General features: G+C 33.2%; 3 protein-coding genes across 3 annotated transcripts; all 3 read left to right on the top strand.

Moving 5' to 3' along the window:
• The first annotated feature begins 95 nt into the window (after positions 1–95).
• Positions 96–5,158, top strand: LOC145610264 (uncharacterized). The gene is made up of 6 exons (XM_081665573.1): positions 96–331; positions 565–1,510; positions 1,616–1,833; positions 3,436–3,472; positions 3,994–4,058; positions 4,222–5,158. Exons 1-6 carry the CDS (start codon positions 234–236, stop codon positions 4,703–4,705), a joined length of 1,848 nt encoding a protein of 615 aa, XP_081521699.1. The 5' UTR covers positions 96–233; the 3' UTR covers positions 4,706–5,158.
• A 396-nt stretch (positions 5,159–5,554) lies between these two features.
• Positions 5,555–7,502, top strand: LOC145611593 (alpha-amylase-like). Its single transcript, XM_081666932.1, has 4 exons — positions 5,555–5,682; positions 5,798–5,930; positions 6,031–6,836; positions 7,069–7,502. Exons 1-4 carry the CDS (start codon positions 5,593–5,595, stop codon positions 7,333–7,335), a joined length of 1,296 nt encoding a protein of 431 aa, XP_081523058.1. The 5' UTR covers positions 5,555–5,592; the 3' UTR covers positions 7,336–7,502.
• Positions 7,503–9,647: 2,145 nt separating this feature from the next.
• Positions 9,648–11,692, top strand: LOC145610995 (BTB/POZ domain-containing protein At3g22104-like). Its single transcript, XM_081666244.1, has 4 exons — positions 9,648–9,710; positions 9,887–11,020; positions 11,105–11,444; positions 11,688–11,692. Exons 1-4 carry the CDS (start codon positions 9,648–9,650, stop codon positions 11,690–11,692), a joined length of 1,542 nt encoding a protein of 513 aa, XP_081522370.1.
• The last annotated feature ends 9,640 nt before the right edge of the window (positions 11,693–21,332 follow it).

The following is a 21,332-nucleotide window of genomic DNA, read 5'->3' as shown; positions in this document are numbered from 1 at the left end:
AATTATAGAAATAGGCCAACAACATAATCAAATTCTTCTCCCGTGAATCAATCTATCACACTTCTTCTTCTCTCTCCTTCCCCCTTTCTGGGTTCATCGATTCCATCAATTCTTCATTCATTCATTCATCTTTTTCGCGCTTTTCTTCTTTCTCTCTCTCCTCCATTTCCCAGATTCTGTAAATTTTTTTAGGGTTTTGATTTCAGTTGGAGAGAGAGAAAGACTGTGAAAATATGTCGAAGAAGAAAACTTGCGGCAGCACCATGACTCTCAAGGATTTTCATGGCGGTTCTATCCCATCTGACCTTCCTCTTCCTTCTGCACCTGGCGTGTATGTTCTTCTATTCTTATTGTTTTAGTTTGATTTTGATTTTATTTGTAGATTTTGATGTGATAATCGATTGCCCTAAGATCTGAGCTATCTGGGTTTTGATTTGATTTTTGTTTTTTAGCTATTTGGTTGTAATTTGTGTGGAAAAAGATGTTTTTTATAGTGTTTTTTTTATTGGATTGGATCTGTGATTGAAAACCCTAGCTTGATATTGCTTGTGCGAATGAAAACAGGATTGCGAGGCAGGCTGATCGACCGGGTTTTGATCGACAAAGCTCATGGGGAAACCCAATGGGGGGTCGATCTGACCATCGATTGCGCCCGAGCTCGTCGGGTTCGATTAGGAGTTTGGATGATAATAAGACCCCTTTTCTTACTAGTACTGCTAACATAGGTAGGAATTTTGATGAGGATGAAAGGAAGCCGCTTGATGGGGGTGCGTCTGCTCCTCGTAGGACTGTGAATGATGATAGTAGTATTGGGGTTTCGATTCGGTCTGACCCTCGAGCTGATGGTGGGAAGTTTTCTGGGCAACCGAGTGTGGGGCCTGTGGTGCCTCATATGGGGGGATCTGGGGGGAGTTCTTACTCGGCTAGGGTTGTTGAGGGAGGCCATTCAGGTGCGGGTGGGAGTTCTAGGCCGAATGCCTGGGGTGTCAAGAAAGAGACTCGTGTTGTGTTTGATGTTGGGTCATCTTCGTGGAGTGGACAGAGTACTGTTTCTAAGTTTGCACAAGCAAGTGCACTAGACCAGATATCCTCTGGGAGATGGCAGACTAGGCCAGTGCAACATCAGGTGGATGTAGAGGTCATTAGGTCATGTGATTCGCCTAATAGTTTGAGTGGGAGGGAGAATGACTTTTATGGTGGTGGTGTGAACATATCTTGTGAAAGGGAATATAATGACACTACATTGGTGAGGCATGCTGAAAGGGGTCTTGCAATAGAAGATGGGATTCGTGGTGGTTTTAAGGAGATGCCTGGTGCTGAGAGGGTGCATTCTCCGGTGCAGAATTCTGTGTTGTTTACTAACGAGGGTCAACCAGCTCACCCTGATGGAAAGTATGGAGGTCCTCTGTTGCAGCAGCCTCCAGAAGTGTCTGAAAGGCCTAAGCTGAAACTACTGCCAAGAACCAAGCCTTTGGATCTCCAAGAGCCATCCTCTGTTGACTATAGGCAGGTATGATTTATATGGTAATTTGATGATTTTCTGATATCTAGGCTGTAGGTATTCTATTGTAAATGCTTGTGCTAATTGTTGTGCCCATATTTCTGTTTTATGAAGGGTTTTCAACAACCAATTGATACTGGTCACTCAGACAGAATCCATGGCAATGCAAGTCATGTGAAACCTAGACCAAGTAGCAGTGAAGCAAACCAGGTGAAAACTGGAGTAAGTGGCAATGAAGCAGCAGGGCATCAGGTTGTGGAGCGTCCAAAGTTGAACTTAAAGCCACGTTCGCAGCCAGCTGACAATTTAGTGGGAAATACTCAAAGAGAAAGGTAAGTTCTTTTCTAGATTGCTTGGATGTTTCAGGAAGCTCAAATTTACCTGCACCCTTCTTTGGATTATTAACCATTAGCTTTAAGTATTGTTTCCGTGGATGTCCACCAAATTTACCTTTCTTTGCCATCAATTTTTCTTCTGGCAGATAAATTGTGATAGAGTTGCTAAGTCTAATCTATATTTTGTAATTTTCTTGTGATTCTCCTTACTTTTGAATTTTCTATTATTTGGACAATATGTACTTGAATTGTTGAGTTTGTGAATCATTTCAATTTGACATAGGCAGCTTGCCCTGTTGCTTCTGATTTGTGGTAGCCTGACATATCTGTGCAATATTTTCACCCTACTTTGTTCTGCTATTTTTTCATTATTTGAGCATTTTTTTGGGGTAAGGGAAGGAGGGTGGGGTTCTATGGGTTATAGCTTATAGATTGTGATTTGAATATTTTGATCATGTTTGATGATTCATTATAAGCGAGTGTGTTTTCTATACATTGCTTACAATTACTCTTATGTTCTGGTAGATTAAGTCAAAGTTCCCCTACTTAACCTTCCTATAAGGGAAGAGAGGGTGGGGTGGGAAGTGGTTCCTGATATTTTAGTTGGTATCTATGGTGATGTGTTTTGGAGGTTTTAAATAAAATGCTTATTTTTATCTGTATATGGCCATAATTCTTTTTCCTTTTTTTTTTTAGATTGTGTAAAAGAACAAATAAATTAAACATATGACCATGAGTCTGAGGTAGGTTGACTGAGTAGGCCGTTCTGATTATCTTAGACCCCAATAACTTTTATTGAACTTTTAGTAGCCTCTTGTTAACCCACAGATGAAGAAGTTCTTAGGTTCATTGTGGTATTCCCAAACCTAAATTGGTCAATTAAAATTTTTTCCCTTGCCATTTATTTAAATTATAATCTGAAGTAAGAGTATTACTGACGAAAAAATTAACAAAGCCATGTGGCATCAGCAATGCCATTTTATAAATATGCCTCTCATAACTTAAAATTCAGACCCAGCTGCAACTGTAAGCTGCATTATGGTGCATCTGCCTAGTCACATGCTCTCATCCTTGTTTGCACATTCCAACATGCTTCCCAAAACAAATAATGTTTCATTTGGCATAATTTCTCAGTATTCTCACACCTTAACCTCTCTAAGAAATAGATTTACAAATTGCACCCCAAGCTACCACAGGACTTTTAGAGAGGGCTAATTCTGTGTGTTCTTGCTGCCCCATCTGCTTTGAACATATGCACCGATTTAACATTTTTTCTGTCTCAAATGATGGAGAAGATGTTCCTGATAATCTGATATGCACCTATTTAACAGTTTTTCTGTGGCACATGGACAGTCTTTATATTTTGGGTCTCACAAACTTCCATCACCCATGGTTTCCTTACAATAGAAAATTTCTGCTGATTCATTTTCTACCATTACATAGTACCTTCACTTAATACTTAATTCTCAACATGTATTTTGTCCTGCTTATAAGGCTATATTCTGGTCTATATTGAATGATCTGTTGTGCTGAGTTAATTTTTCACTTAATCCTGATAAATCTGGCTTTGGAGTTAATTATATGTTTGTATATATGCAGGAAGGCGGTGTTTGGTGGTGCTCGGCCAAGGGAAATGGTATATACTTCTGTGAGCTTTTATTTTTTCTGTATATACTTATGTTTATATACTCAGACAGTCAGACTTGCCTAGGATTGTCCTTGTCCTAATAGTGTCCAAAATTCCAAATGTTCGGATTTACTTCTCTGACATGATTCAATGGACAGCAGTTGGCATGGAAACTCATGAGTTAAACTGACCTAAGTTTTTAGTGCTAGAGGCTTGAGCTGACAGTCTTAAAAACTTTAGTTATGAGGTTGAAATTAAGGACTAGTTTGCTAATCCTAGAACGAGTGGCAGACTGAAAACATAGAAATTATTCAAGGGAAAGGTGAAAAGCCCTTAACCTTTTTCTCTAGGATACAGAAAGCTTTCTTTTGCTTCAGAGCGTGGGGCGTGCTGCTTGCAATTGAGGGGATGTGGTGCATTTGAAGCAGTATAAGGAAAGACCAGGGTCTTTAGGGATGAATATTTTTTTTTTATGGGGTGGGGGGTTTAGTTATCTGTTTTTGTCCTAACAACTACTTTTACGTGGCCAGATTTTGAAGGAGCGAGGTGTTCATGATGTTATCAACAGCCATGATGAAGTGCAAGTTCCAAGCCGGTAATGATATTACTCTTCCCCATAAATATTCTAACCACAAAATTGAAGGAGCGAGGTGTTCATATCTAAAATGCTGAATGATTTTTCTCAACTGTTCATAAATTACTGAAGTTTCAATCAGTTCTATGTGCTTACTTATATGGATTATTGATTGTTTGTGTAGGATTAAAAGTGATTCCCCTCGTGCTGAAGTAGTAACTCCTGCATATGGTAATACCTCACGCCAGGGTGAAAGGATCGATAATCTTTCCATTGATCAGAGGACTGGAAGAGGCCATGAGAAGAGAGACCAAAGAGGAGATATTCAGAGAGCTGATGTGCAAAGAAAGAATTGGCGTAATGAAAACTGGAGAAGTGTCCGAGACACCGAGAAGCACCAGCAGGAGAGGCAACCCTCACCAGAGACTTGGCGCAAGCCTGTTGAACAGCCAAAGCCTAGTGATACTAACAACTCTGGACTGCGTTTTGGAAAGGCTGTTTCTGCTGTTGATCTTGCACAAGCTTTTTCAAGATCAGTATCAGGTCCCAAGCCTGTTGATCAATTATCTGGTCAGAGGGGACTTCCTGTTCAAAAGGGGCTCCCTGTTCGATCACAGGTGCCTTTTTCAAGGCTTACCAGTTCAACAAGACAGATCAATGGATACTGATTGGTTTAAGACAATTGCTTGAGAAATCGCTCGATCGAGGGAGAGAGTGGACAGGTTTTACTGCCTGTGCTGGATCGAGAGTAGTGAGGAAAATGAGCTTAGGAGTATGCCTGAAACATGGTGAATAATAAGGGGATTATCAGCTGTCTTTGCCTTTTTTCGTGGATCGTTGAGTCCCAATGATCAATCCACTTGCACATTTGTTTTTCCTTGTCAGGTAGAGGATTCAGGTCCTGTGATAGGCAAGGAACTGACTGGTAGTTGCTCAGTTATCGGCAAGTCAAAGCAGGGGGGTTGCTTCGATAATCTGCCTCGTACCCATTTGATATGAATGATATTGGTTCATTACTGTTTCAGATGATTACTTGGGTTTTTGAAGACTTGCCTTTGAGCATGTCTCTGAAATGTCTTTGATGTATTTGAATGTATGGAAATCAAATTTCATTGGACTCATCTTTAATTTCTGGCCAGTATATGAGCTTTTGCACCATTTGTTAGCATTCCGCTCCTAGTTTTAGGTGTATACTGTGTATTATGTTACTACATAAAATTATTGTACAATTCAGTCCATTAACAGGATGCCCAAAAATTAGTAGCAACCTATCACAATTTCAAAGAAATTATCAGTGCAATTGTTGTACACGACCAAAGGCGACTGCAATTGACCATAGGTAGAAAAAGATGCATCAATTACTTACTAGTCTTGATAAATTTCAAGACAGGTGAATTAGCAAGGCCAATAAACTACTCGTTCTTAGCTTGACTTACAAGGTGACGAAGACTTTTTAACAACTGGTTTTTTTTATTATTTTTTAATTCAATGATTGGTTTATATAATCTAAAAAGATGGATGAGTTTCTGTACAAATCTAAATTGTTGAAGCGATAATGAAGTTCTTACCTCTTGTTTCACTTTGCTGTCTTCTTCTAGGCATTTCGCCTCTTCTTGTTGCTCCTAATCCGACCTTGCTGTTTCAGGTATGTCTTTATCCTATAGATGATATTACTATTTTTGTCAATATTTTTTCTGGCTAATATTCGCAGTTTCTAAGATAATATCATTTAACATAACAAGAAAATATCCCTTGAATAGGGATTCAATTGGGAGTCATGTAATAAACAAGGAGGATTGTACAATTCGCTCATGAACTCCATTGATGATCTTGCTAGAGCCGGAGTTACGCATATATGGCTTCCTCCACCTAGCCACTCGGTTGCTCCTCAGGGTATGGTCCTTTATCATACATTCTTATTTATATATTTCTTTAACAAGTTTGTTATGATAGAATTCAGTTATGTTTGATAATTTAACTCTTTGAATTGCAGGGTATTTACCAGGAAGATTGTATGATCTTGATGCTTCTCAATACGGAAACGAGCTTCAGCTGAAGACATTGATCAAGGGTTTTCACCATAAGGGAATCAAATGTATTGCTGATATAGTGATAAACCATAGGTGTGCAGACTACAAAGATGCAAGAGGGATATATTGTATATTCGAGGGAGGAACTCCGGATGATCGCCTAGATTGGGGTCCTTGGGCTATATGTAGGGATGATATCGAATATTCAGATGGCACTGGCCACCTAGATACTGGAGCTGGTTATCCTGCTGCTCCTGATATCGATCATCTGAGTTTACGAGTACAAAAAGAGCTGTCAGATTGGATGAATTGGTTGAAAACTGAGATTGGTTTCGATGGTTGGAGGTTTGATTTTGTGAAAGGTTATGCACCTAACATAACCAAGATATATGTAAAGCAAACTAAACCGGACTTTGTTGTAGGAGAACTTTGGAACTCGATTTCTTATCAAGATGGTAAGCCGGCGTATAATCAAGATGCACATAGAAATGAGCTGGCTACATGGGTTGAAAAGGCTGGTGGAGGTGTTGTTACTGCGTTCGATTTTACTACCAAAGGTATCTTGCAAGCTGCAGTCCTAGACGAATGGTGGCGAATGAAGGACTCGTATGGGCGACCGAGTGGAATGATTGGAGTTTCACCAAGACATGCTGTTACCTTCATTGACAACCATGACACTGGTTCTACTCAAAATTTGTGGCCTTTCCCATCTGATAAAGTTATGCTAGGATATGCTTATATTCTTACTCATCCCGGTATTCCATCAATTGTAAGTATGATCACTAGTTTTGCAACATTCTTTTTCGAATTACATTTTTTTTTTTTTTTTTTTTTTTTGGTGTAGAACCACAAGGGTAGGGATGAGAATCGATCCCAGAATTTCTTAGAATCGGGAGAGAAGCTCTAACTACTTGAGCTATCCCTCACTCATTTTTCGAATTATGTTACATTGTTTTAAGTATGTTAAGACTAACCACAAGTTATATTTTGTGATTTTACAGTTCTATGATCATTTTTTCGAATGGGGACTAAAGGAGGAAATCGTTAAGTTGGCTTCAATCAGGGTAAGGAATGGTATATGTGAATCAAGTAGAGTGACTATATTGGCGTCGGATTCCGACCTTTACGTCGCCATGGTTGATGAAAAGATTATTGTTAAGATTGGTTCAAGATATGATGTTGGTGACCTTGTTCCATCAAATTTTAAGATTGCTACTTCAGGAAACGATTACGCCGTGTGGGAGATGCGAAGCTTAATTGTAATATGAACGTTGACAATCAAATTGTCAACGGTTGCTTCAAAGTCCTTGTCTTGCATAATTATACTCGTACATTTATAATTATTTTCATGTATGTATGTATTTCTTCGATCTTTAGATGCTCATAAAGAGTAGTCCAATTTGTAAAATCAATAGACCCATAAAGGTCAATTTCATTCGGAGAGTATAGACAAGATTCGATTCTATATTTTAGTACAACCACAAAGATATATACCGACAAAGCTAGCAGACATCCATGATAAGAATTTTTTACAAGTTTAGCTGAATACTGTGCTCAAAGGTGGTCTTTAATCAACATTTAGTCAAAACTCTATCATAGTATCATAATAACGTGATGATAGAATATGAAAGAAATGATCTAACTATTTCTAATTCTTTATACAGTATTAATTTTCTAGATTGGTAATAAGCAGAGTACTTTTTCACATTTTTCAGATTGGAATGACTGAAGTTGTTCTTTTCATTTTCCCACTTTGGGCATGACAGTGTTTAGTTAATAATTACCCTTTTTCTGGCATATATCCAACAAGTACTTTTTTTCCACAAGTTTAGGTAGTCCATACTTAGAGGATTACATATAAGAAACTAAAAATCAAGAAACATGTTATTTGAAGCGTCTATATACCAATTAATGTTTGTTTTAAATTGTCATAAATTTTAAAGGATAATTTACATTAATTTATTCTCTCTATTTATATTTCTCCTAAAATTAAGGTTCAGACGGTTTCTGCCTTTTGTGGCAAGTAAAGAAATATGAAAAGAATATTTTTATTTATGTCAAAGCCACTACTCCATAATTATTAAGCATAATTGGCGCCTAAAAGTGTTGCTTGCATACCGGCAACGTAGGGCGAAAGAATAAAGACTATTGGATAGCGACTTGTTATAATTATTTGTGTTCACTCTTGATGTTTTTGTTATACTATAAGGTGGGCAAAATATCATGCTTGATTTTAATTTTTAACGATCGTACATTTGTCAATTGTGTTGAATTATAATGTGAAATTATCTTTATTCATTAATAAATGGGATTTCAATAATGTTAAACATTCAGTAATTAGGTAATCATGAGCAAAAGGAGTAACCATCTTACCAATGTTTTAATTCAAATGAAAGATTGGGCTACTGCATTAGTATGAAAAATAATGTCCATTGTATAAATGAGTGTAATATAAAGCCCTGTCACATTTTCATTTATACAGTGACTCTATAATGTGTAAATGGCTATATTAAATAAATGAAAAATGTGAAAATATATAATTACATCCGGAGTAATCAACATACATGATCTATAGGGTCTGTTCACATTTACTAAACTGAGCTGAATTGAACTGAATTAAACTGATTGGAGCTGAACTGAACTAAACTGAGCTGAAATGGATATTTTATAAGAGAAAGAAATTAGGAGCTGAACTAAACTGATTGGAGCTGAGCTGAACTGAACTGAAATGAAATGAAATTAAGTAAATGTGAACAGACTCATAGTATTTGTTGAGAGTATCAAAAACTCCAATTATCGTCAAGCTACTTGATAATTTAACTAGCACTTGTACAATTTTGTTTCCGACATATATATCATTGTTAAAATTTTTGCTTTAAATAATTTAACTAGCATTTGTACAATTTTGTTTCCGACATATAAACATAATCAATAATCGCATTTTCAAAAAATGTAGAAAAACACGACACGCCTCAAGTGGGAAAACACCAACTAGAACCTCAATTACTTACCAAGAAATGCAATCAATTGACAAGAAGATTAAGTGATTAATCAACTTTTGTTAGCTTTAGTTCATACATTACGGACCTACCATTTAAAAATACACCATAACCGGATTTATACCTTTATAATTAAGGATGATTAGTGCTTATAAATAATTAGCAAACAGTTAATTAACATACACAAGAATACATTTTTGTAATTATAAAATTAGGAAAAGCGAATCTTATTTCAAGGATCAAGGAAAATAAAATAGATGACAATTTTGTCCAAAAGTGGTTGTTTTTTTCTGGGATGGTCAACTTTTATCAACTAAATAAATTTATTAGTCTAATGTAAGACATGTTTTTTTGCTTCTCTTTGTTTTATGTTTTGTCTCTAAACTTGAAAAGTTGAAATTAGTACAAAAAACACAAAATTCCATAAATTAAAATCACTACAAAGAAGCTTCTGTTTCTTTTTCAGTTCACCCTATTCTATATTTCTATGTTGTTGTCATTCAAATCTTCATTCTTAATCGCCATAAATAATTCAAGGTTAAGACATAATTTTGTTTCAATTACTTTTTTCAAACATCATTATGGAAATTAATTGTGACCTTCAAGTAGATGTTAATGGCCAACACATTTTTTGGGTGAACAAGGTATTATTACTTGAATTATATTCTTGATCATATTACATTACATTTTCATGTTACTACTTATTATAATTGCATGTTACTACGTATAATATAAGGTTTGCCTATATTATTATGCATTTACTACACAATTGGTACATTGTCTTACAATTTTAAGGTGTTTAAACTTAATTTTTTGGCAGGAAATTTATGCTCAATTTTCTACTAAGTTGTGCAAGATATTTGAGAAAAGGTGCAAAAATGGTGGTAAGGAGATGAAAGTAATATTCCAAGACTTTCCGGGTGGACCGGCCGGATTTGAGCTTATAACAAGGTTCTTCTACAACAATGGTGTCATCGACATAACTCATTCGAACGTATTGTTTCTACACCATGTAGCTAGATACTTGGAAATAAACAAGGTTGTATTAGGAAAGCCTAGTTTGATAGATCGAACCGATAAATTTCTCGAGGGAGTCGATTTATGGGATTGGTCCGAGCTCTTACTAGCATTGACTGACGGTCAACGTTTATTGATCGATATCAATCCAGTTTCTTCGGTCCGAAGGTTAGTAGGTGAGGTTGTTGAGAGGCTTGCATCGCGTTGTTTAACAACACCTTCCTCTCATTCTTCTAAGTGCTCGAGTTTTCGATCTTCATGTGATTCTAAGAGCACTCTAATAAGTAATAAAAGTGGCTATTTTCGTATGTTTTGGTGGTTCGAGGAACTTTCAATGTCTCTCAATATCGATTTGATTGAGTTATTGGTAAAGAAAATGGTCTTAGAGAAATTCGATCATCTTACAATAAGCAAGTTCATTTTCTACTATCAAAGGGTGAGAGTTCCTCGTGTTACAAATATAGTTGTAAGGGCTAAAATCGTCGAAAAATTAATCAACCTACTTTCTCTCCTTGATAAGAGGATTATTTCAATCAAGGGATTGTTTGAGACCTTGAGGATTGCTTCAAATTTGAAACTAACACAACCCTACAAGAGTAAACTCGAGATTTTAATTGGTTTGCAGCTTGATCAAGCAACATTAGATGATTTACTTCTTCCATTTCCACTAAGAAAAACAAAGAAATATACTATGTACAATGTGAATATTGTACTAAGGTTTTTGAAGAACTTCCTTTTGGATGGGAACATTAGTCATCATAAGCTTTGCTCATATCGATTGAAGAGAGTAGCGTGGTTGGTGGATTCATATGCTAGCGAAATTGCACCGGATCATCGATTAAAGCCTTCCATGTTTGTTGCACTTACCATGGTGATCCCTGATTCTGCCCGTGACTCGTGTGACAAGATATATCAAGCTATTGAAATATTTCTTGAGGTAATTTAACCATGCATTTTATTAAGTTATAAAAATATTGTATTATTTTTGTTATATATCATATAAGTTCAATATTTTTTGTAGGTTCATCCAAAACTTAATGAAGAACAAAAAACTCAAATTTGTGCAGCATTGAACTACAACAAGCTTTCGCCACAAGTACTAAACCGGCTGTCTAGGAACACTAGTTTTCCGTTGTTAGCGATTGTACAAGCCGTAATTCATCAAAATCCTACACTAAAACGCTCTATCAAGGACACCAATCACCTCAAAGTATTTAGGAATTTGAGTTGTAGGGGTCATGAAGCGAAATCATTCATAACTAGGGATGAAGTTCTTGTCAAAGAGTTAGCCAAAAATGAGGAGTTTAGAGTGCATCTACAAGAAATGGGATGGACAGTTGTAGAATTAGAAAATATATTTGGTAAGTTACAAAGTCATTATGTCACAAATGTAATGACAACACCAAAAGTGTGTTGTGTACATAATGTTAAACATCTCCCTAAGCTTTGTTCATAATGCTAATTAAGTGTTAGGATTATTTAGGACTATAGTTATTGTACTTCTTCATCATTGTGGTAAACTTTTGGGGCTTGGACCTCAGTAAATGAAAATTATGTCTAGGAAAATTCCTCACTATTTTTTTTCCTATTTTCTTTATGTGTAGGATAAATTAATGATGCTCCTTACAACTTTTTTTTTTTTTTTTTCTTCCTGTCATGTAATTTTTGCATGTCAAAAGTCAAGACTCGAAGTAGTGATGAGCCCAAAAATTCTAATTGATTTTCCTTATTCATTGGTCTAAGAAAACTACACTTTTTGAAATGCAAATAAATAAATGGCCCATATTATGGTAAAATACACATTATTGATGTTTTTTTTTTTTTTTTTAAAAAAAATAAACATGTCGAAAATGAAAAAAACCTTAAGTTCCAGCCATTTTAAAACTTCATTAACACATAACATCATTTCAAAACTTCATTAACGCAGAAACACCGAGTTTCAAGAAATAAATTTCAAGCCATGTTTAGCCTAGTTTATGAACTTTTGCGCGATACTCTAGAAGATGTATGTGTTTTGTATTCATCAATTGACGATGATGGTAAGACAAAGTTGATTTCTAGCTAGGGTTGACAACTAATGGAAAACTTTAGGGGGGGCTAACAAATTTGGAAGAAAACTTGAACTTTTGGTCAAAAAGTTGGCAAGCTAGCTTAACTCCAAATAGGATGGTTCAGTTTGTTGAACGAATTATTTGGAATTCCAAGATTGATTAAAAAAATGTACTTCGTACTTCGTATAATATGTTGGTGCCATTATTTAGAAGGTTCTTGGACTAATTAATTAGGATATATCTATGTTCATATTGGAAAATGTAAATAATTTGGACTTATAAGTGTTTTAGTGGGCCCCAAACTATTTCTATTTCCTTTTCTTTTGGTAATTTAAAGTAATAATTTAAAGTACTACCTCCGTTTCGCATTATCTGCAACAAAGGAATATTTTATATCTCACAAATAATACCCCTTTGTTGCAGATAATGCGAAACGGAGGTAGTAATAATTTCTTCTAAAGAACTACTGAACTATGGTTCATGAATCATGATGAGTATGTTTTGCGATGCATGCGGCTGTGAGTACGCTTGTTGTGGACCTAAGTAGAACATAAACACCACATTAACAATCTGTCTTAAGTTTTAACACAATTTTTTTTATTAAGACGGGCTTTCATGAAGTTATTATAAGGCGGGTTAAAGTTACCCTAAAAATATTTAAAGTTATCTTTTTATACTACAAAAGTTACCATTTTTATATAACAAAACTTTTTACTTTTAAAAGAGTTAAATTTACCATAAACATTGTTAAAGTTATCCTTAATTGAAATTGATCATCTTACAATAAAGTTAACGTAAACCCACCTTACATAAGACTTAGCTTATTGAAGTTTCAATTATAGGTTTAAAGTTGTAGGATGCATAAAGCTATAATATATTGTTATTAAATGCAAGTATTCGGTTTTCATACCGTTGAGTTACACGAGCACTTACATTCGCTTCTAAATGTTTTTGTTTTTGACCTTTTTAAATAATACGAGTAATCGTTTATACAATAATAACTTTTAATAGTATGTATTAGGACCTGTTCACATTTACTGAAGTGAGTTGAACTGAACTGAACTGAACTTTACTAATAAGTTCTTTCTTGCATTCTCTACTTGCTTTTTGGGAAATTAAATTTGTAATTGTTTTGGACAAAGTTAAATCTAAATGAAAAAGATGAAATAAGCGCATTTTAAATCATAGTAGATCAAAATTTGAACAAATAATTCTGTTGCAACTAGCTACTAGCTAATTTACACAGTAGATTAGTTTCAACCGAAATAAGTTTATCTCTTTAAAATAAAATTAAGTTACACAAGTAGGAAGTTACTTTAACCAAGAATTAAACCAAAAAAAAAAAAAAAATTATGTACTCGTACAATAGAATAAGATGACAAAGCTTCCATTTTCTCTGTTCTTCTCTTCGCGTAACTCTAGATGACAGGCAATGGGGAAGATAACCCAAATTATATACGAGTATTATAAAAAAATGATGCATGCATGTTTGTTTGATTAGAATGTCTGCAAGTTTAAGAATAGTTTGAATGAACAAACATCTAAAATTTCACTACGCAATTAATGACACTCTATTCAATACAAACAGACAAACCTTCATTGCATTAATTGAGAACTTGCTTTTTAGAAATTCCGATTTCTTTTGGGAGTAAGAAACCTCATTAATGACTCTACACTAAAGTCAAGATTCTCCTTTTGTTTACTCTACTGCTCCCTCCGTCCCTGAAAGAACGACCCATTTGGGTTGATTACGCGGGTATTAAGAAAGTTAAATAAAAAGAAGTAAAAATATATTGGAAAGATAAATTTACATGGGGTTTGTAAAAAAATAGAGAGAGAAAGTAATAAAATAACATGGAAAATCAAATTTTTATATGGGAAAGCTAATTTTGCACAAATATTGTTGCAATTGGTGGGTGTTTTAATACAAATGGGTCATTCTTTTTGGGACTAAAATTAGGCCAAATGGGTCTTTTTTCAAGGACGGCTCTACTAGAGTATTTGTTCATACTAGTTGTTGGTATGTTAGAAACGGGCCTAGGTCGCACCCGTCACGGGAGAGTGTAAGTCCACCACTTTACAAGACCAAGGAGGTTTTACCTCTAAACCATATGGCAATGAGGGAAGTAGCCCCTTAGCCTTATATTGTGGTGGTAACTCTTGAATTCTTTCAATGTGGGATTTCATAACCACTACATTCCCCCTTTAGTGTTTCGTGTGGGATAAGAAGAATGCTCACATGTGGATTGTTCATGGGCTCAACATGGTATGCTAATTTTACTCTACAATTTCACTTATATATAATGTTAAATTAAATCGGCAAATTTGACTGTCTGGTCTTGTATTGGTTATGTTATAATGTTATTTGCCTTTTTGTTAAAACATAAATGACTCCTATCTCATTTTAACTAATTAACCTAAAATTTACAAATTATAATTTTTAGCACAGTTCTCTATAACTAATTTACTAAATAAAATTGGAATTTTATTTCAATAAATTATAACTTACTTTGTATCTTTTAGGAATGTTTTTTTTTTATTTTTTATTTTTTATTTTAAATGGATTTTAGGAATGTAATTTGAAGAGATAGAAGTATAGAACAGACCCTAAAAAAACATAAGAACATAAAAAAGACACGGCAGATTGTACAATGTATTAGTACAAGACTACAAGTCAACTAGGTTGTATGATTATTTTGTGAAATAAAATGAGGAAAAAGAAAAACGAAGTTTGGGCTAATTCCATGGGCTGATCTAGTTGGGGCCTGTTATGATTAAGCCTTTGTCACTAATTGCTTTTGTTTCAATTTTTGTGAAATGAGCTGAGTTACCATTGAATCACTCTCATCGTATTGAAAAAAATTAAATTTTCCATAGACAAAAATTCTCACATTCAAGAAAGTGATCATTTGCAGCTCATGAAGAGAATATAATTACAAAGGCTGTATTTTGGTAGGCATCGATTTTCATTGTACAAAGTATATGATGCTTGATGTAATTACAACTACGGCTTTAGCCGATTAATATAATTAATTTCCAGTTTGTGTAAAAAAAAAAATGAAGAGAATATAATTGTCTTTCTAGGGGAAAAAAAGTAGAGATTATAATTGGGTATACTTATAATTGATTGTGATTAAACTATATGTTAAAGGACAACTCAACCAAAAACTTAAGCTAATAGTTGAGGCACAGTAATATGTTTTATGCTCTATTACGCCCATTCACACGAGAGCATGTCGTAGGCTTGAAGTGTGGATGCAACATGGGCCCTCATCATACCCAATGCTTAATGTTTAACATGAAAGTTGGGGTGGATGCATGAGATATAAACCCATGACCATTAATTTGTTTTACGCTGGCTCCGATACCAAGTCAAAGGACCAATTCAACTAGAAAGTTAAGCTGAAAGTTGAGGCTCAGAAATAAATTTATTTTTTTTTATTTTTTTATTTTTTTGTGCGCGACGTCTTCATATACACTATTAAATTGCAATTGTAAATGGATCTAGGCTGCATCCTTTGAGTGATAAATAAGAAATTATATACTGCAATAATTCACAAGAGATTTCATCCCAGAACCATTTGGTTATAGGAGAAGTAACATGTGGCATTGTGGATTTGTGGCGACTCATATGTGGGTTGTTCAAACTCCATTTTCAACACAAACTAACACGACCGGTCATTAGATTTTAGAGTGACGATGAAAGGCGACTAGGCTTGCAAGAAGAACAAGTTTTGTTTGCATAATATTAACTGTTACATACTTACATAGTATTGTTGAAAGGTCTAGTCTGTTTACATTGATGAGACAGATCAACACTTACGAGAAAACTTAGTACAATATTTCAATACTTCCTACAAAACGTTAATTCAAGGTAGTGTTGTCAAATACTATATAATTATTTTTATAGTTTTATTCAACAAAAAACGTTTTGGGCTGTACTGTTTATCCAACAATATTCAACCTTCTTTTTTTGGGGTGTAAGTGTGTTCATATTCAACTAAAAATGATATGAGTTATACGCATCAACGTTACATTCTTTAACTTTTGTACGATGTTTATTTTGTGTTTTTGTTTTTTTTTGTTTTTTTTCTAGTATCTACTACTGCACGGTGCATGAATTGTTAGCATTAATAATCGAACCCATGATCTTATGCTTATTATACTATAACTTCAACCTCCAATGGCACATTTTATGTTTATAATATTTTGCTAAAAAGAGTTAATCATATTCATAAACTTGAAGATTTAATGTTTAATTTTATAAATGTATTTTTAACAATATATAATCTATAATAACAAAAATTAATCTAATTTCTTTTATTTGCTAATACATAAAATAAAACATATAACTATTTTATATGTGTAACCCGAAATAGGCATTGAACTTTTTAACATTAAGGGCTTGTTCTCTTTAGCTTAATTTCAGTTCATTTCAGTTCAGTTTATTTCAGCTCCAATCGGTTCAGTTCAATTCATTTTAGCTCCGCTCAGTTCAGTTCAGTTCATAATTTCCTTCTCTCATAAACAATTCATTTTAACTCTATTCAGTTAAATTAGTTCAATTCAGCTCAGTTCAGTTCAGTGAATCAGAATAGGCCCTAAATTTATTTTTTTTTATTATAATACCATATATTGGATAATATATTTTGATGTTCAATAATGGTTGGAAAAATATATTTTTATTACATATTATGTGCAACTTTTGAATATATTATATCTCACAAATAATAACGAAAAATTGCACATAACATGTAACGGATGTAGTATTTTAATCTATAAAGGCCTGTTCAAATAACTGAACTGAACTGAACTGAGCTGAAATGAACATTTTATGTGAGAGGGAAATTAAGAGTTGAACTGAACTGAACTCAACTGAACTAATTGGAACTGAACTGAATTGAATTGAACTGATTAAAGCTGAACTGAACTGAAATCAATAACTATATACTAAAAGACACACCAGCTATGACACATGTCATGTTCTGGTGTGTCCTTAGTTTTTTTTTTTTTTTAAGAAAATTTATTATGGAAAATAATCTTATACATTACATAAAAAAAAAAAAAGATACTGAGTAGAAAATTTATACATATATAAAAGATTATAAAAGATTTGATGTATATTTCTATAATCTATTGTCAACTATATAAACATAAGTAGATATAGTAAATTATATATATATATATAGAATTTGTGTCATATATTACAAGAATTCTATTTTTTTATTAATTTTATTTAATTACATATTAGAAGCTCAGTAGTTCGAATATCAAATATTAAAAATTATTTAAAATAAAAGATTTGAGGTATCCTTCCACAAAAAATTAAAAATATAACTACTATAAATTTAAGCAACAAAAAAAAAAAAAAGTCACATTCTTCCCATGCATAATTTGAGATATACATGATATAATGTCCAATATTTTTTAAGAAAATGATACCAATACAATTTGTTAGTGAAATCGAGTATATAAAAAAAAAATACACATTTACAAATGTGTAGTTTCAAATGCCCCAATCATCGATCACCTTTTATATACCCGGGGTCACATAGAGGTAGGTGTACGGGTGTACCCAAGGTAGTTTTTTTTTTTTTTTTTTTTTTTTTTTTTTTTTTTTTTTTTGCTTATTTAATATTTTTTTTCTTCTCATTTAAGAGTTAAAAAAATAAAAATTAAAAAATATATTGGCTAACATACTCTTTAATAAATCAGAATATTCTAGACAAATTTATATTTTATAATTAAACTTATTGTTAATATGAAATAATTACTAAAAATTACCGTGCATGGTACGGGACCTAACCTAGTTAAGTAAATGTGAACATACCCTAATTATATTTTATGACATAATTTTTATTGTAAAAGTTCATTTTCAATATACACGTAATGACCCAAGGCATTGTTTGGGCCAAAAACTATGGAGTAGTTTATTTTCTTTATTAACCACGTAACCAATAAATATAAACTTAATTCAGAGGGAGTAAGTAGAGCCAGAAATCACAAGGCTTATAGATAGAGATACATCGATATAAAAAATACTAGGTAAGCTTGAGTGTTCACTTATTGCCTGTAGTTTTCTATATGCACGAATTACACTTCGTAATTGTAAATATCACCATTAATCATAGAATTCAAGTACTCAAGCATACGAAGACTACAGAGTACAATTATTTATTGTTACTTTTTTTTTTTTTTCCTTTTGTTAGAATAACTATATATCTGCACTGAAAGTTGAATCAATAATCATCATCATAAGAAAATGGCTTGCGACCAAAGCAATGAAGGGACCCAATAGGCCAAATGGCCAATAGTGTTCGTAACAAATTGTATGTAATTATGTATATGTCTATATCTGAGGTATTTTCGTTTGAAAATTTTAAGATATGATCAGGTTTGATTTGAATTATTATGGTCAGCTATTTCATACCAATTTGATAATCTCTGTTTTATTTGTTTATTTTTATGCAAACTAGGTGAAACCCGTGCAATGTACGATTTGTTTGAATTTTTTAAGATATATATATATATATATATATATATATATATATATATATATATATATATATATATATATATATATATATATATATATATATATATATATATTTGTAATTTTGTGCTAAAATTTGTTAAAATTCTTAATATAAAAAAATAATATTTTATATTTAATTAATTTGAATTTAAAAATACCATTCGCTTATTTTGCTTGCGTGGCATTTGAATTATTTAATTCTAAAGAAATTAGTAATCTCTTATTTAATTGGCTACAACTAAATTTATAATCTTACGTGGCGCGCAAAGAAAATTCCTACGTAGCTTTATAAAAACTCGGGAAAAAAACTCCCCTTTATATATATATATATATATATATATATATATATATATATATATATATATATATTATATGTGTGTGTGTATCTCACACACACACACATATATATATATATATATATTAGATTGATAACATTAAATAATATCGTGTACAATATCATGCACAAAGTACAATTTTGTTAAATTCATATTTGGTGTATTTTTTTTAACCAAGTACAAAAGTTTGGTGGAGTTAGGGAGAAACTTATTAGCTTATTATGACTTTGATGTCACAAGTTCATGCCCCACTAATATCTCCCCCCTCAACTCTCAAGTTTGACCAGCAGTATGCTGGAATGGTTTAACCTGTGAGCTAAAAGTGCATATTCAGTAGGATCCTTCATCTTACCTTAAAAAAAGTTATTAAATGTATTTTACATATCATCTGTTTCTAATTCTATACACTGATTCAAAGATAATGATTGTTTTGAAAAAACAATGTGAAATAATGTGAATCTAATATGCTTGACTTCAAAAATAAATCATAGGGATTTTCCATTTTTTTTTTTTTGAAGGGTGTGGATTTTCCATTTGATATCACTGAACTTTTGGCATTTTTCAAATGATACCATTAAACAATTACATTAGGGCCTGTTCTCATTGACTGAACTCAGCTGAACTGAACTGAACTGAACTCAGCTGAACTGAACTGAACTGAACTGAACTGAACTCAGCTGAACTGAACTGAAATGAATACTTTATAAGAGAAGGAAAATAGGAGCTGAACTGAACTGAACTGAACTGAGCTGAACTGAACTGAACTGAACTGAACTGAACGGAACTGAACTGAATTTCAACGTAAGAAAACAGGCCCTTAGTCTTTATTCAGGCACAAGTTTACTTGATCGGTCAGGGGTTACCCCACCACGGCCAAACCTACTTTTTTATTTTTAGGAAACGACCAGACTTAATTACTTGTCCACTCCACATTTTTTTTCTATTATTATCATTGTTTCTATTATTTTGAATATTTTATGTTATACATAATGTAAAAAATCATTTAATGCAAATAAAAGAACACAAAGTTGTAATGTGGCTGACCACACTGTGTGACCGGAGTTATTAATTCATGGGGAACCACTGACCGATCAAGCAACCCCTAATCGATTGAGTAACCCATGAATAAGTACGTAACCCTCGACCGACCGAGCATCCCCTGAATAAGTAACCCTGGCCACACAAATGTGGTCAGCCACACAGAAAACGAGATGTAAAAAGAAATTAAGACAGTATTTCTCTTTCTCTCTAAATAAATTTAATTTCCTAACAAAATCATTACATACATTACATTTGAACAGATTCAACTCAACAACCTAAAATTCCATATGGATCAAAATGTTGCAATAAGAAAAACCAAAGAGAGTGTAAGTTTGGACCAATAATCCTAAATGAGATTTTATTTTAAAACAAAAGGGTAGATGAGCGCTTCTTCTCCCCCAAACAAAAAATAATTAAATAAATTTTTTTAATATTCTTTTTATTCGCACATTGAGAACTTCTTATGTGCCAATGTACATTTTATGAAGTATATCTTATATAGTTATATTATATTTTTATCAAATTATAAAAAATGAACATATTGAAAGTATATTTCAAGAAGATTCTAACTAGAATTTTTTTTTTTTTTTTTTTTTTTTTTTTTTTTTTTTTTTGAGGGAAAAGAACATTCTAAGTAACTAGAGTTAAACACATATAGATCCATTTTTAGATAGTAAATTTTCTTATTTTTTACTCCTTGATAGTTTAGGTCACGGTCTTGTGAGAAGACGTACCTAATCTCCTCCATGTATCTTACTTTAAAAAAAAAAAAAGACAAAAAAACTAGATTTAATCACAACTTGTCAAACCTATAAGTCATAACTTAAAAAAAAAACTACAAATCACATTAAAAAAAAAGGGAAAATTTGTAAATAATAATTCCAACTTTGCTCCATTTTCTTTTAATAATCCCAACTTTAAGGGTTGTTTATTTTCTTCAATCTCAAACCAATAAAAAAAAGTCAATAACCTGATATCATAAGTCATGTGACACGTGTCACATTGTGATTGGTCTAAAAAAGGAAAAAAAAAAGAAAAAAAAAACTTTTAAAACAAATTGAAACCCCCACTCAGCTCCTCCACCACCGCCCACCGGAATCCCAAATACCAGCCGCAACCTCCTTCAATCCCCTTTAACCCACCGGCAAACCCACCCCAACCCTCCCGCCGCCACCTTCCCCTTCCCGTAAACCCCCTCTTTCTCCTCCAAACAACCACTAAAATCCTCCTCGATCGCTCCAAAAGCCCATAAAACCCCTACCCCACCATCGAAACATCTAGGTCGAG

Source organism: Chenopodium album, chromosome 24 (assembly GCF_948465745.1).
Source record: "Chenopodium album chromosome 24, dcCheAlbu1.1, whole genome shotgun sequence".
In the NCBI taxonomy this organism is placed as follows: Eukaryota; Viridiplantae; Streptophyta; class Magnoliopsida; order Caryophyllales; family Amaranthaceae; genus Chenopodium; species Chenopodium album.
The sequence above is the reverse complement of the archived record's forward strand: the minus strand, read 5'-3'. Positions and strand labels throughout refer to the sequence as shown.

Coding starts and splice junctions, on each gene's coding strand:
- LOC145610995 (XM_081666244.1), top strand. CDS start 9,648: ATGGAAATTAATTGTGACCTTCAAGTAGATGTTAATGGCCAACACATT. Junction 9,711..9,886: donor ACATTTTTTGGGTGAACAAG/GTATTATTACTT, acceptor ATTTTTTGGCAG/GAAATTTATGCTCAATTTTC. Junction 11,021..11,104: donor CTATTGAAATATTTCTTGAG/GTAATTTAACCA, acceptor TATTTTTTGTAG/GTTCATCCAAAACTTAATGA.
- LOC145610264 (XM_081665573.1), top strand. CDS start 234: ATGTCGAAGAAGAAAACTTGCGGCAGCACCATGACTCTCAAGGATTTT. Junction 332..564: donor CTTCCTTCTGCACCTGGCGT/GTATGTTCTTCT, acceptor GAATGAAAACAG/GATTGCGAGGCAGGCTGATC. Junction 3,473..3,993: donor GTGCTCGGCCAAGGGAAATG/GTATATACTTCT, acceptor TTACGTGGCCAG/ATTTTGAAGGAGCGAGGTGT.
- LOC145611593 (XM_081666932.1), top strand. CDS start 5,593: ATGAAGTTCTTACCTCTTGTTTCACTTTGCTGTCTTCTTCTAGGCATT. Junction 5,683..5,797: donor ATCCGACCTTGCTGTTTCAG/GTATGTCTTTAT, acceptor TCCCTTGAATAG/GGATTCAATTGGGAGTCATG. Junction 6,837..7,068: donor ATCCCGGTATTCCATCAATT/GTAAGTATGATC, acceptor GTGATTTTACAG/TTCTATGATCATTTTTTCGA.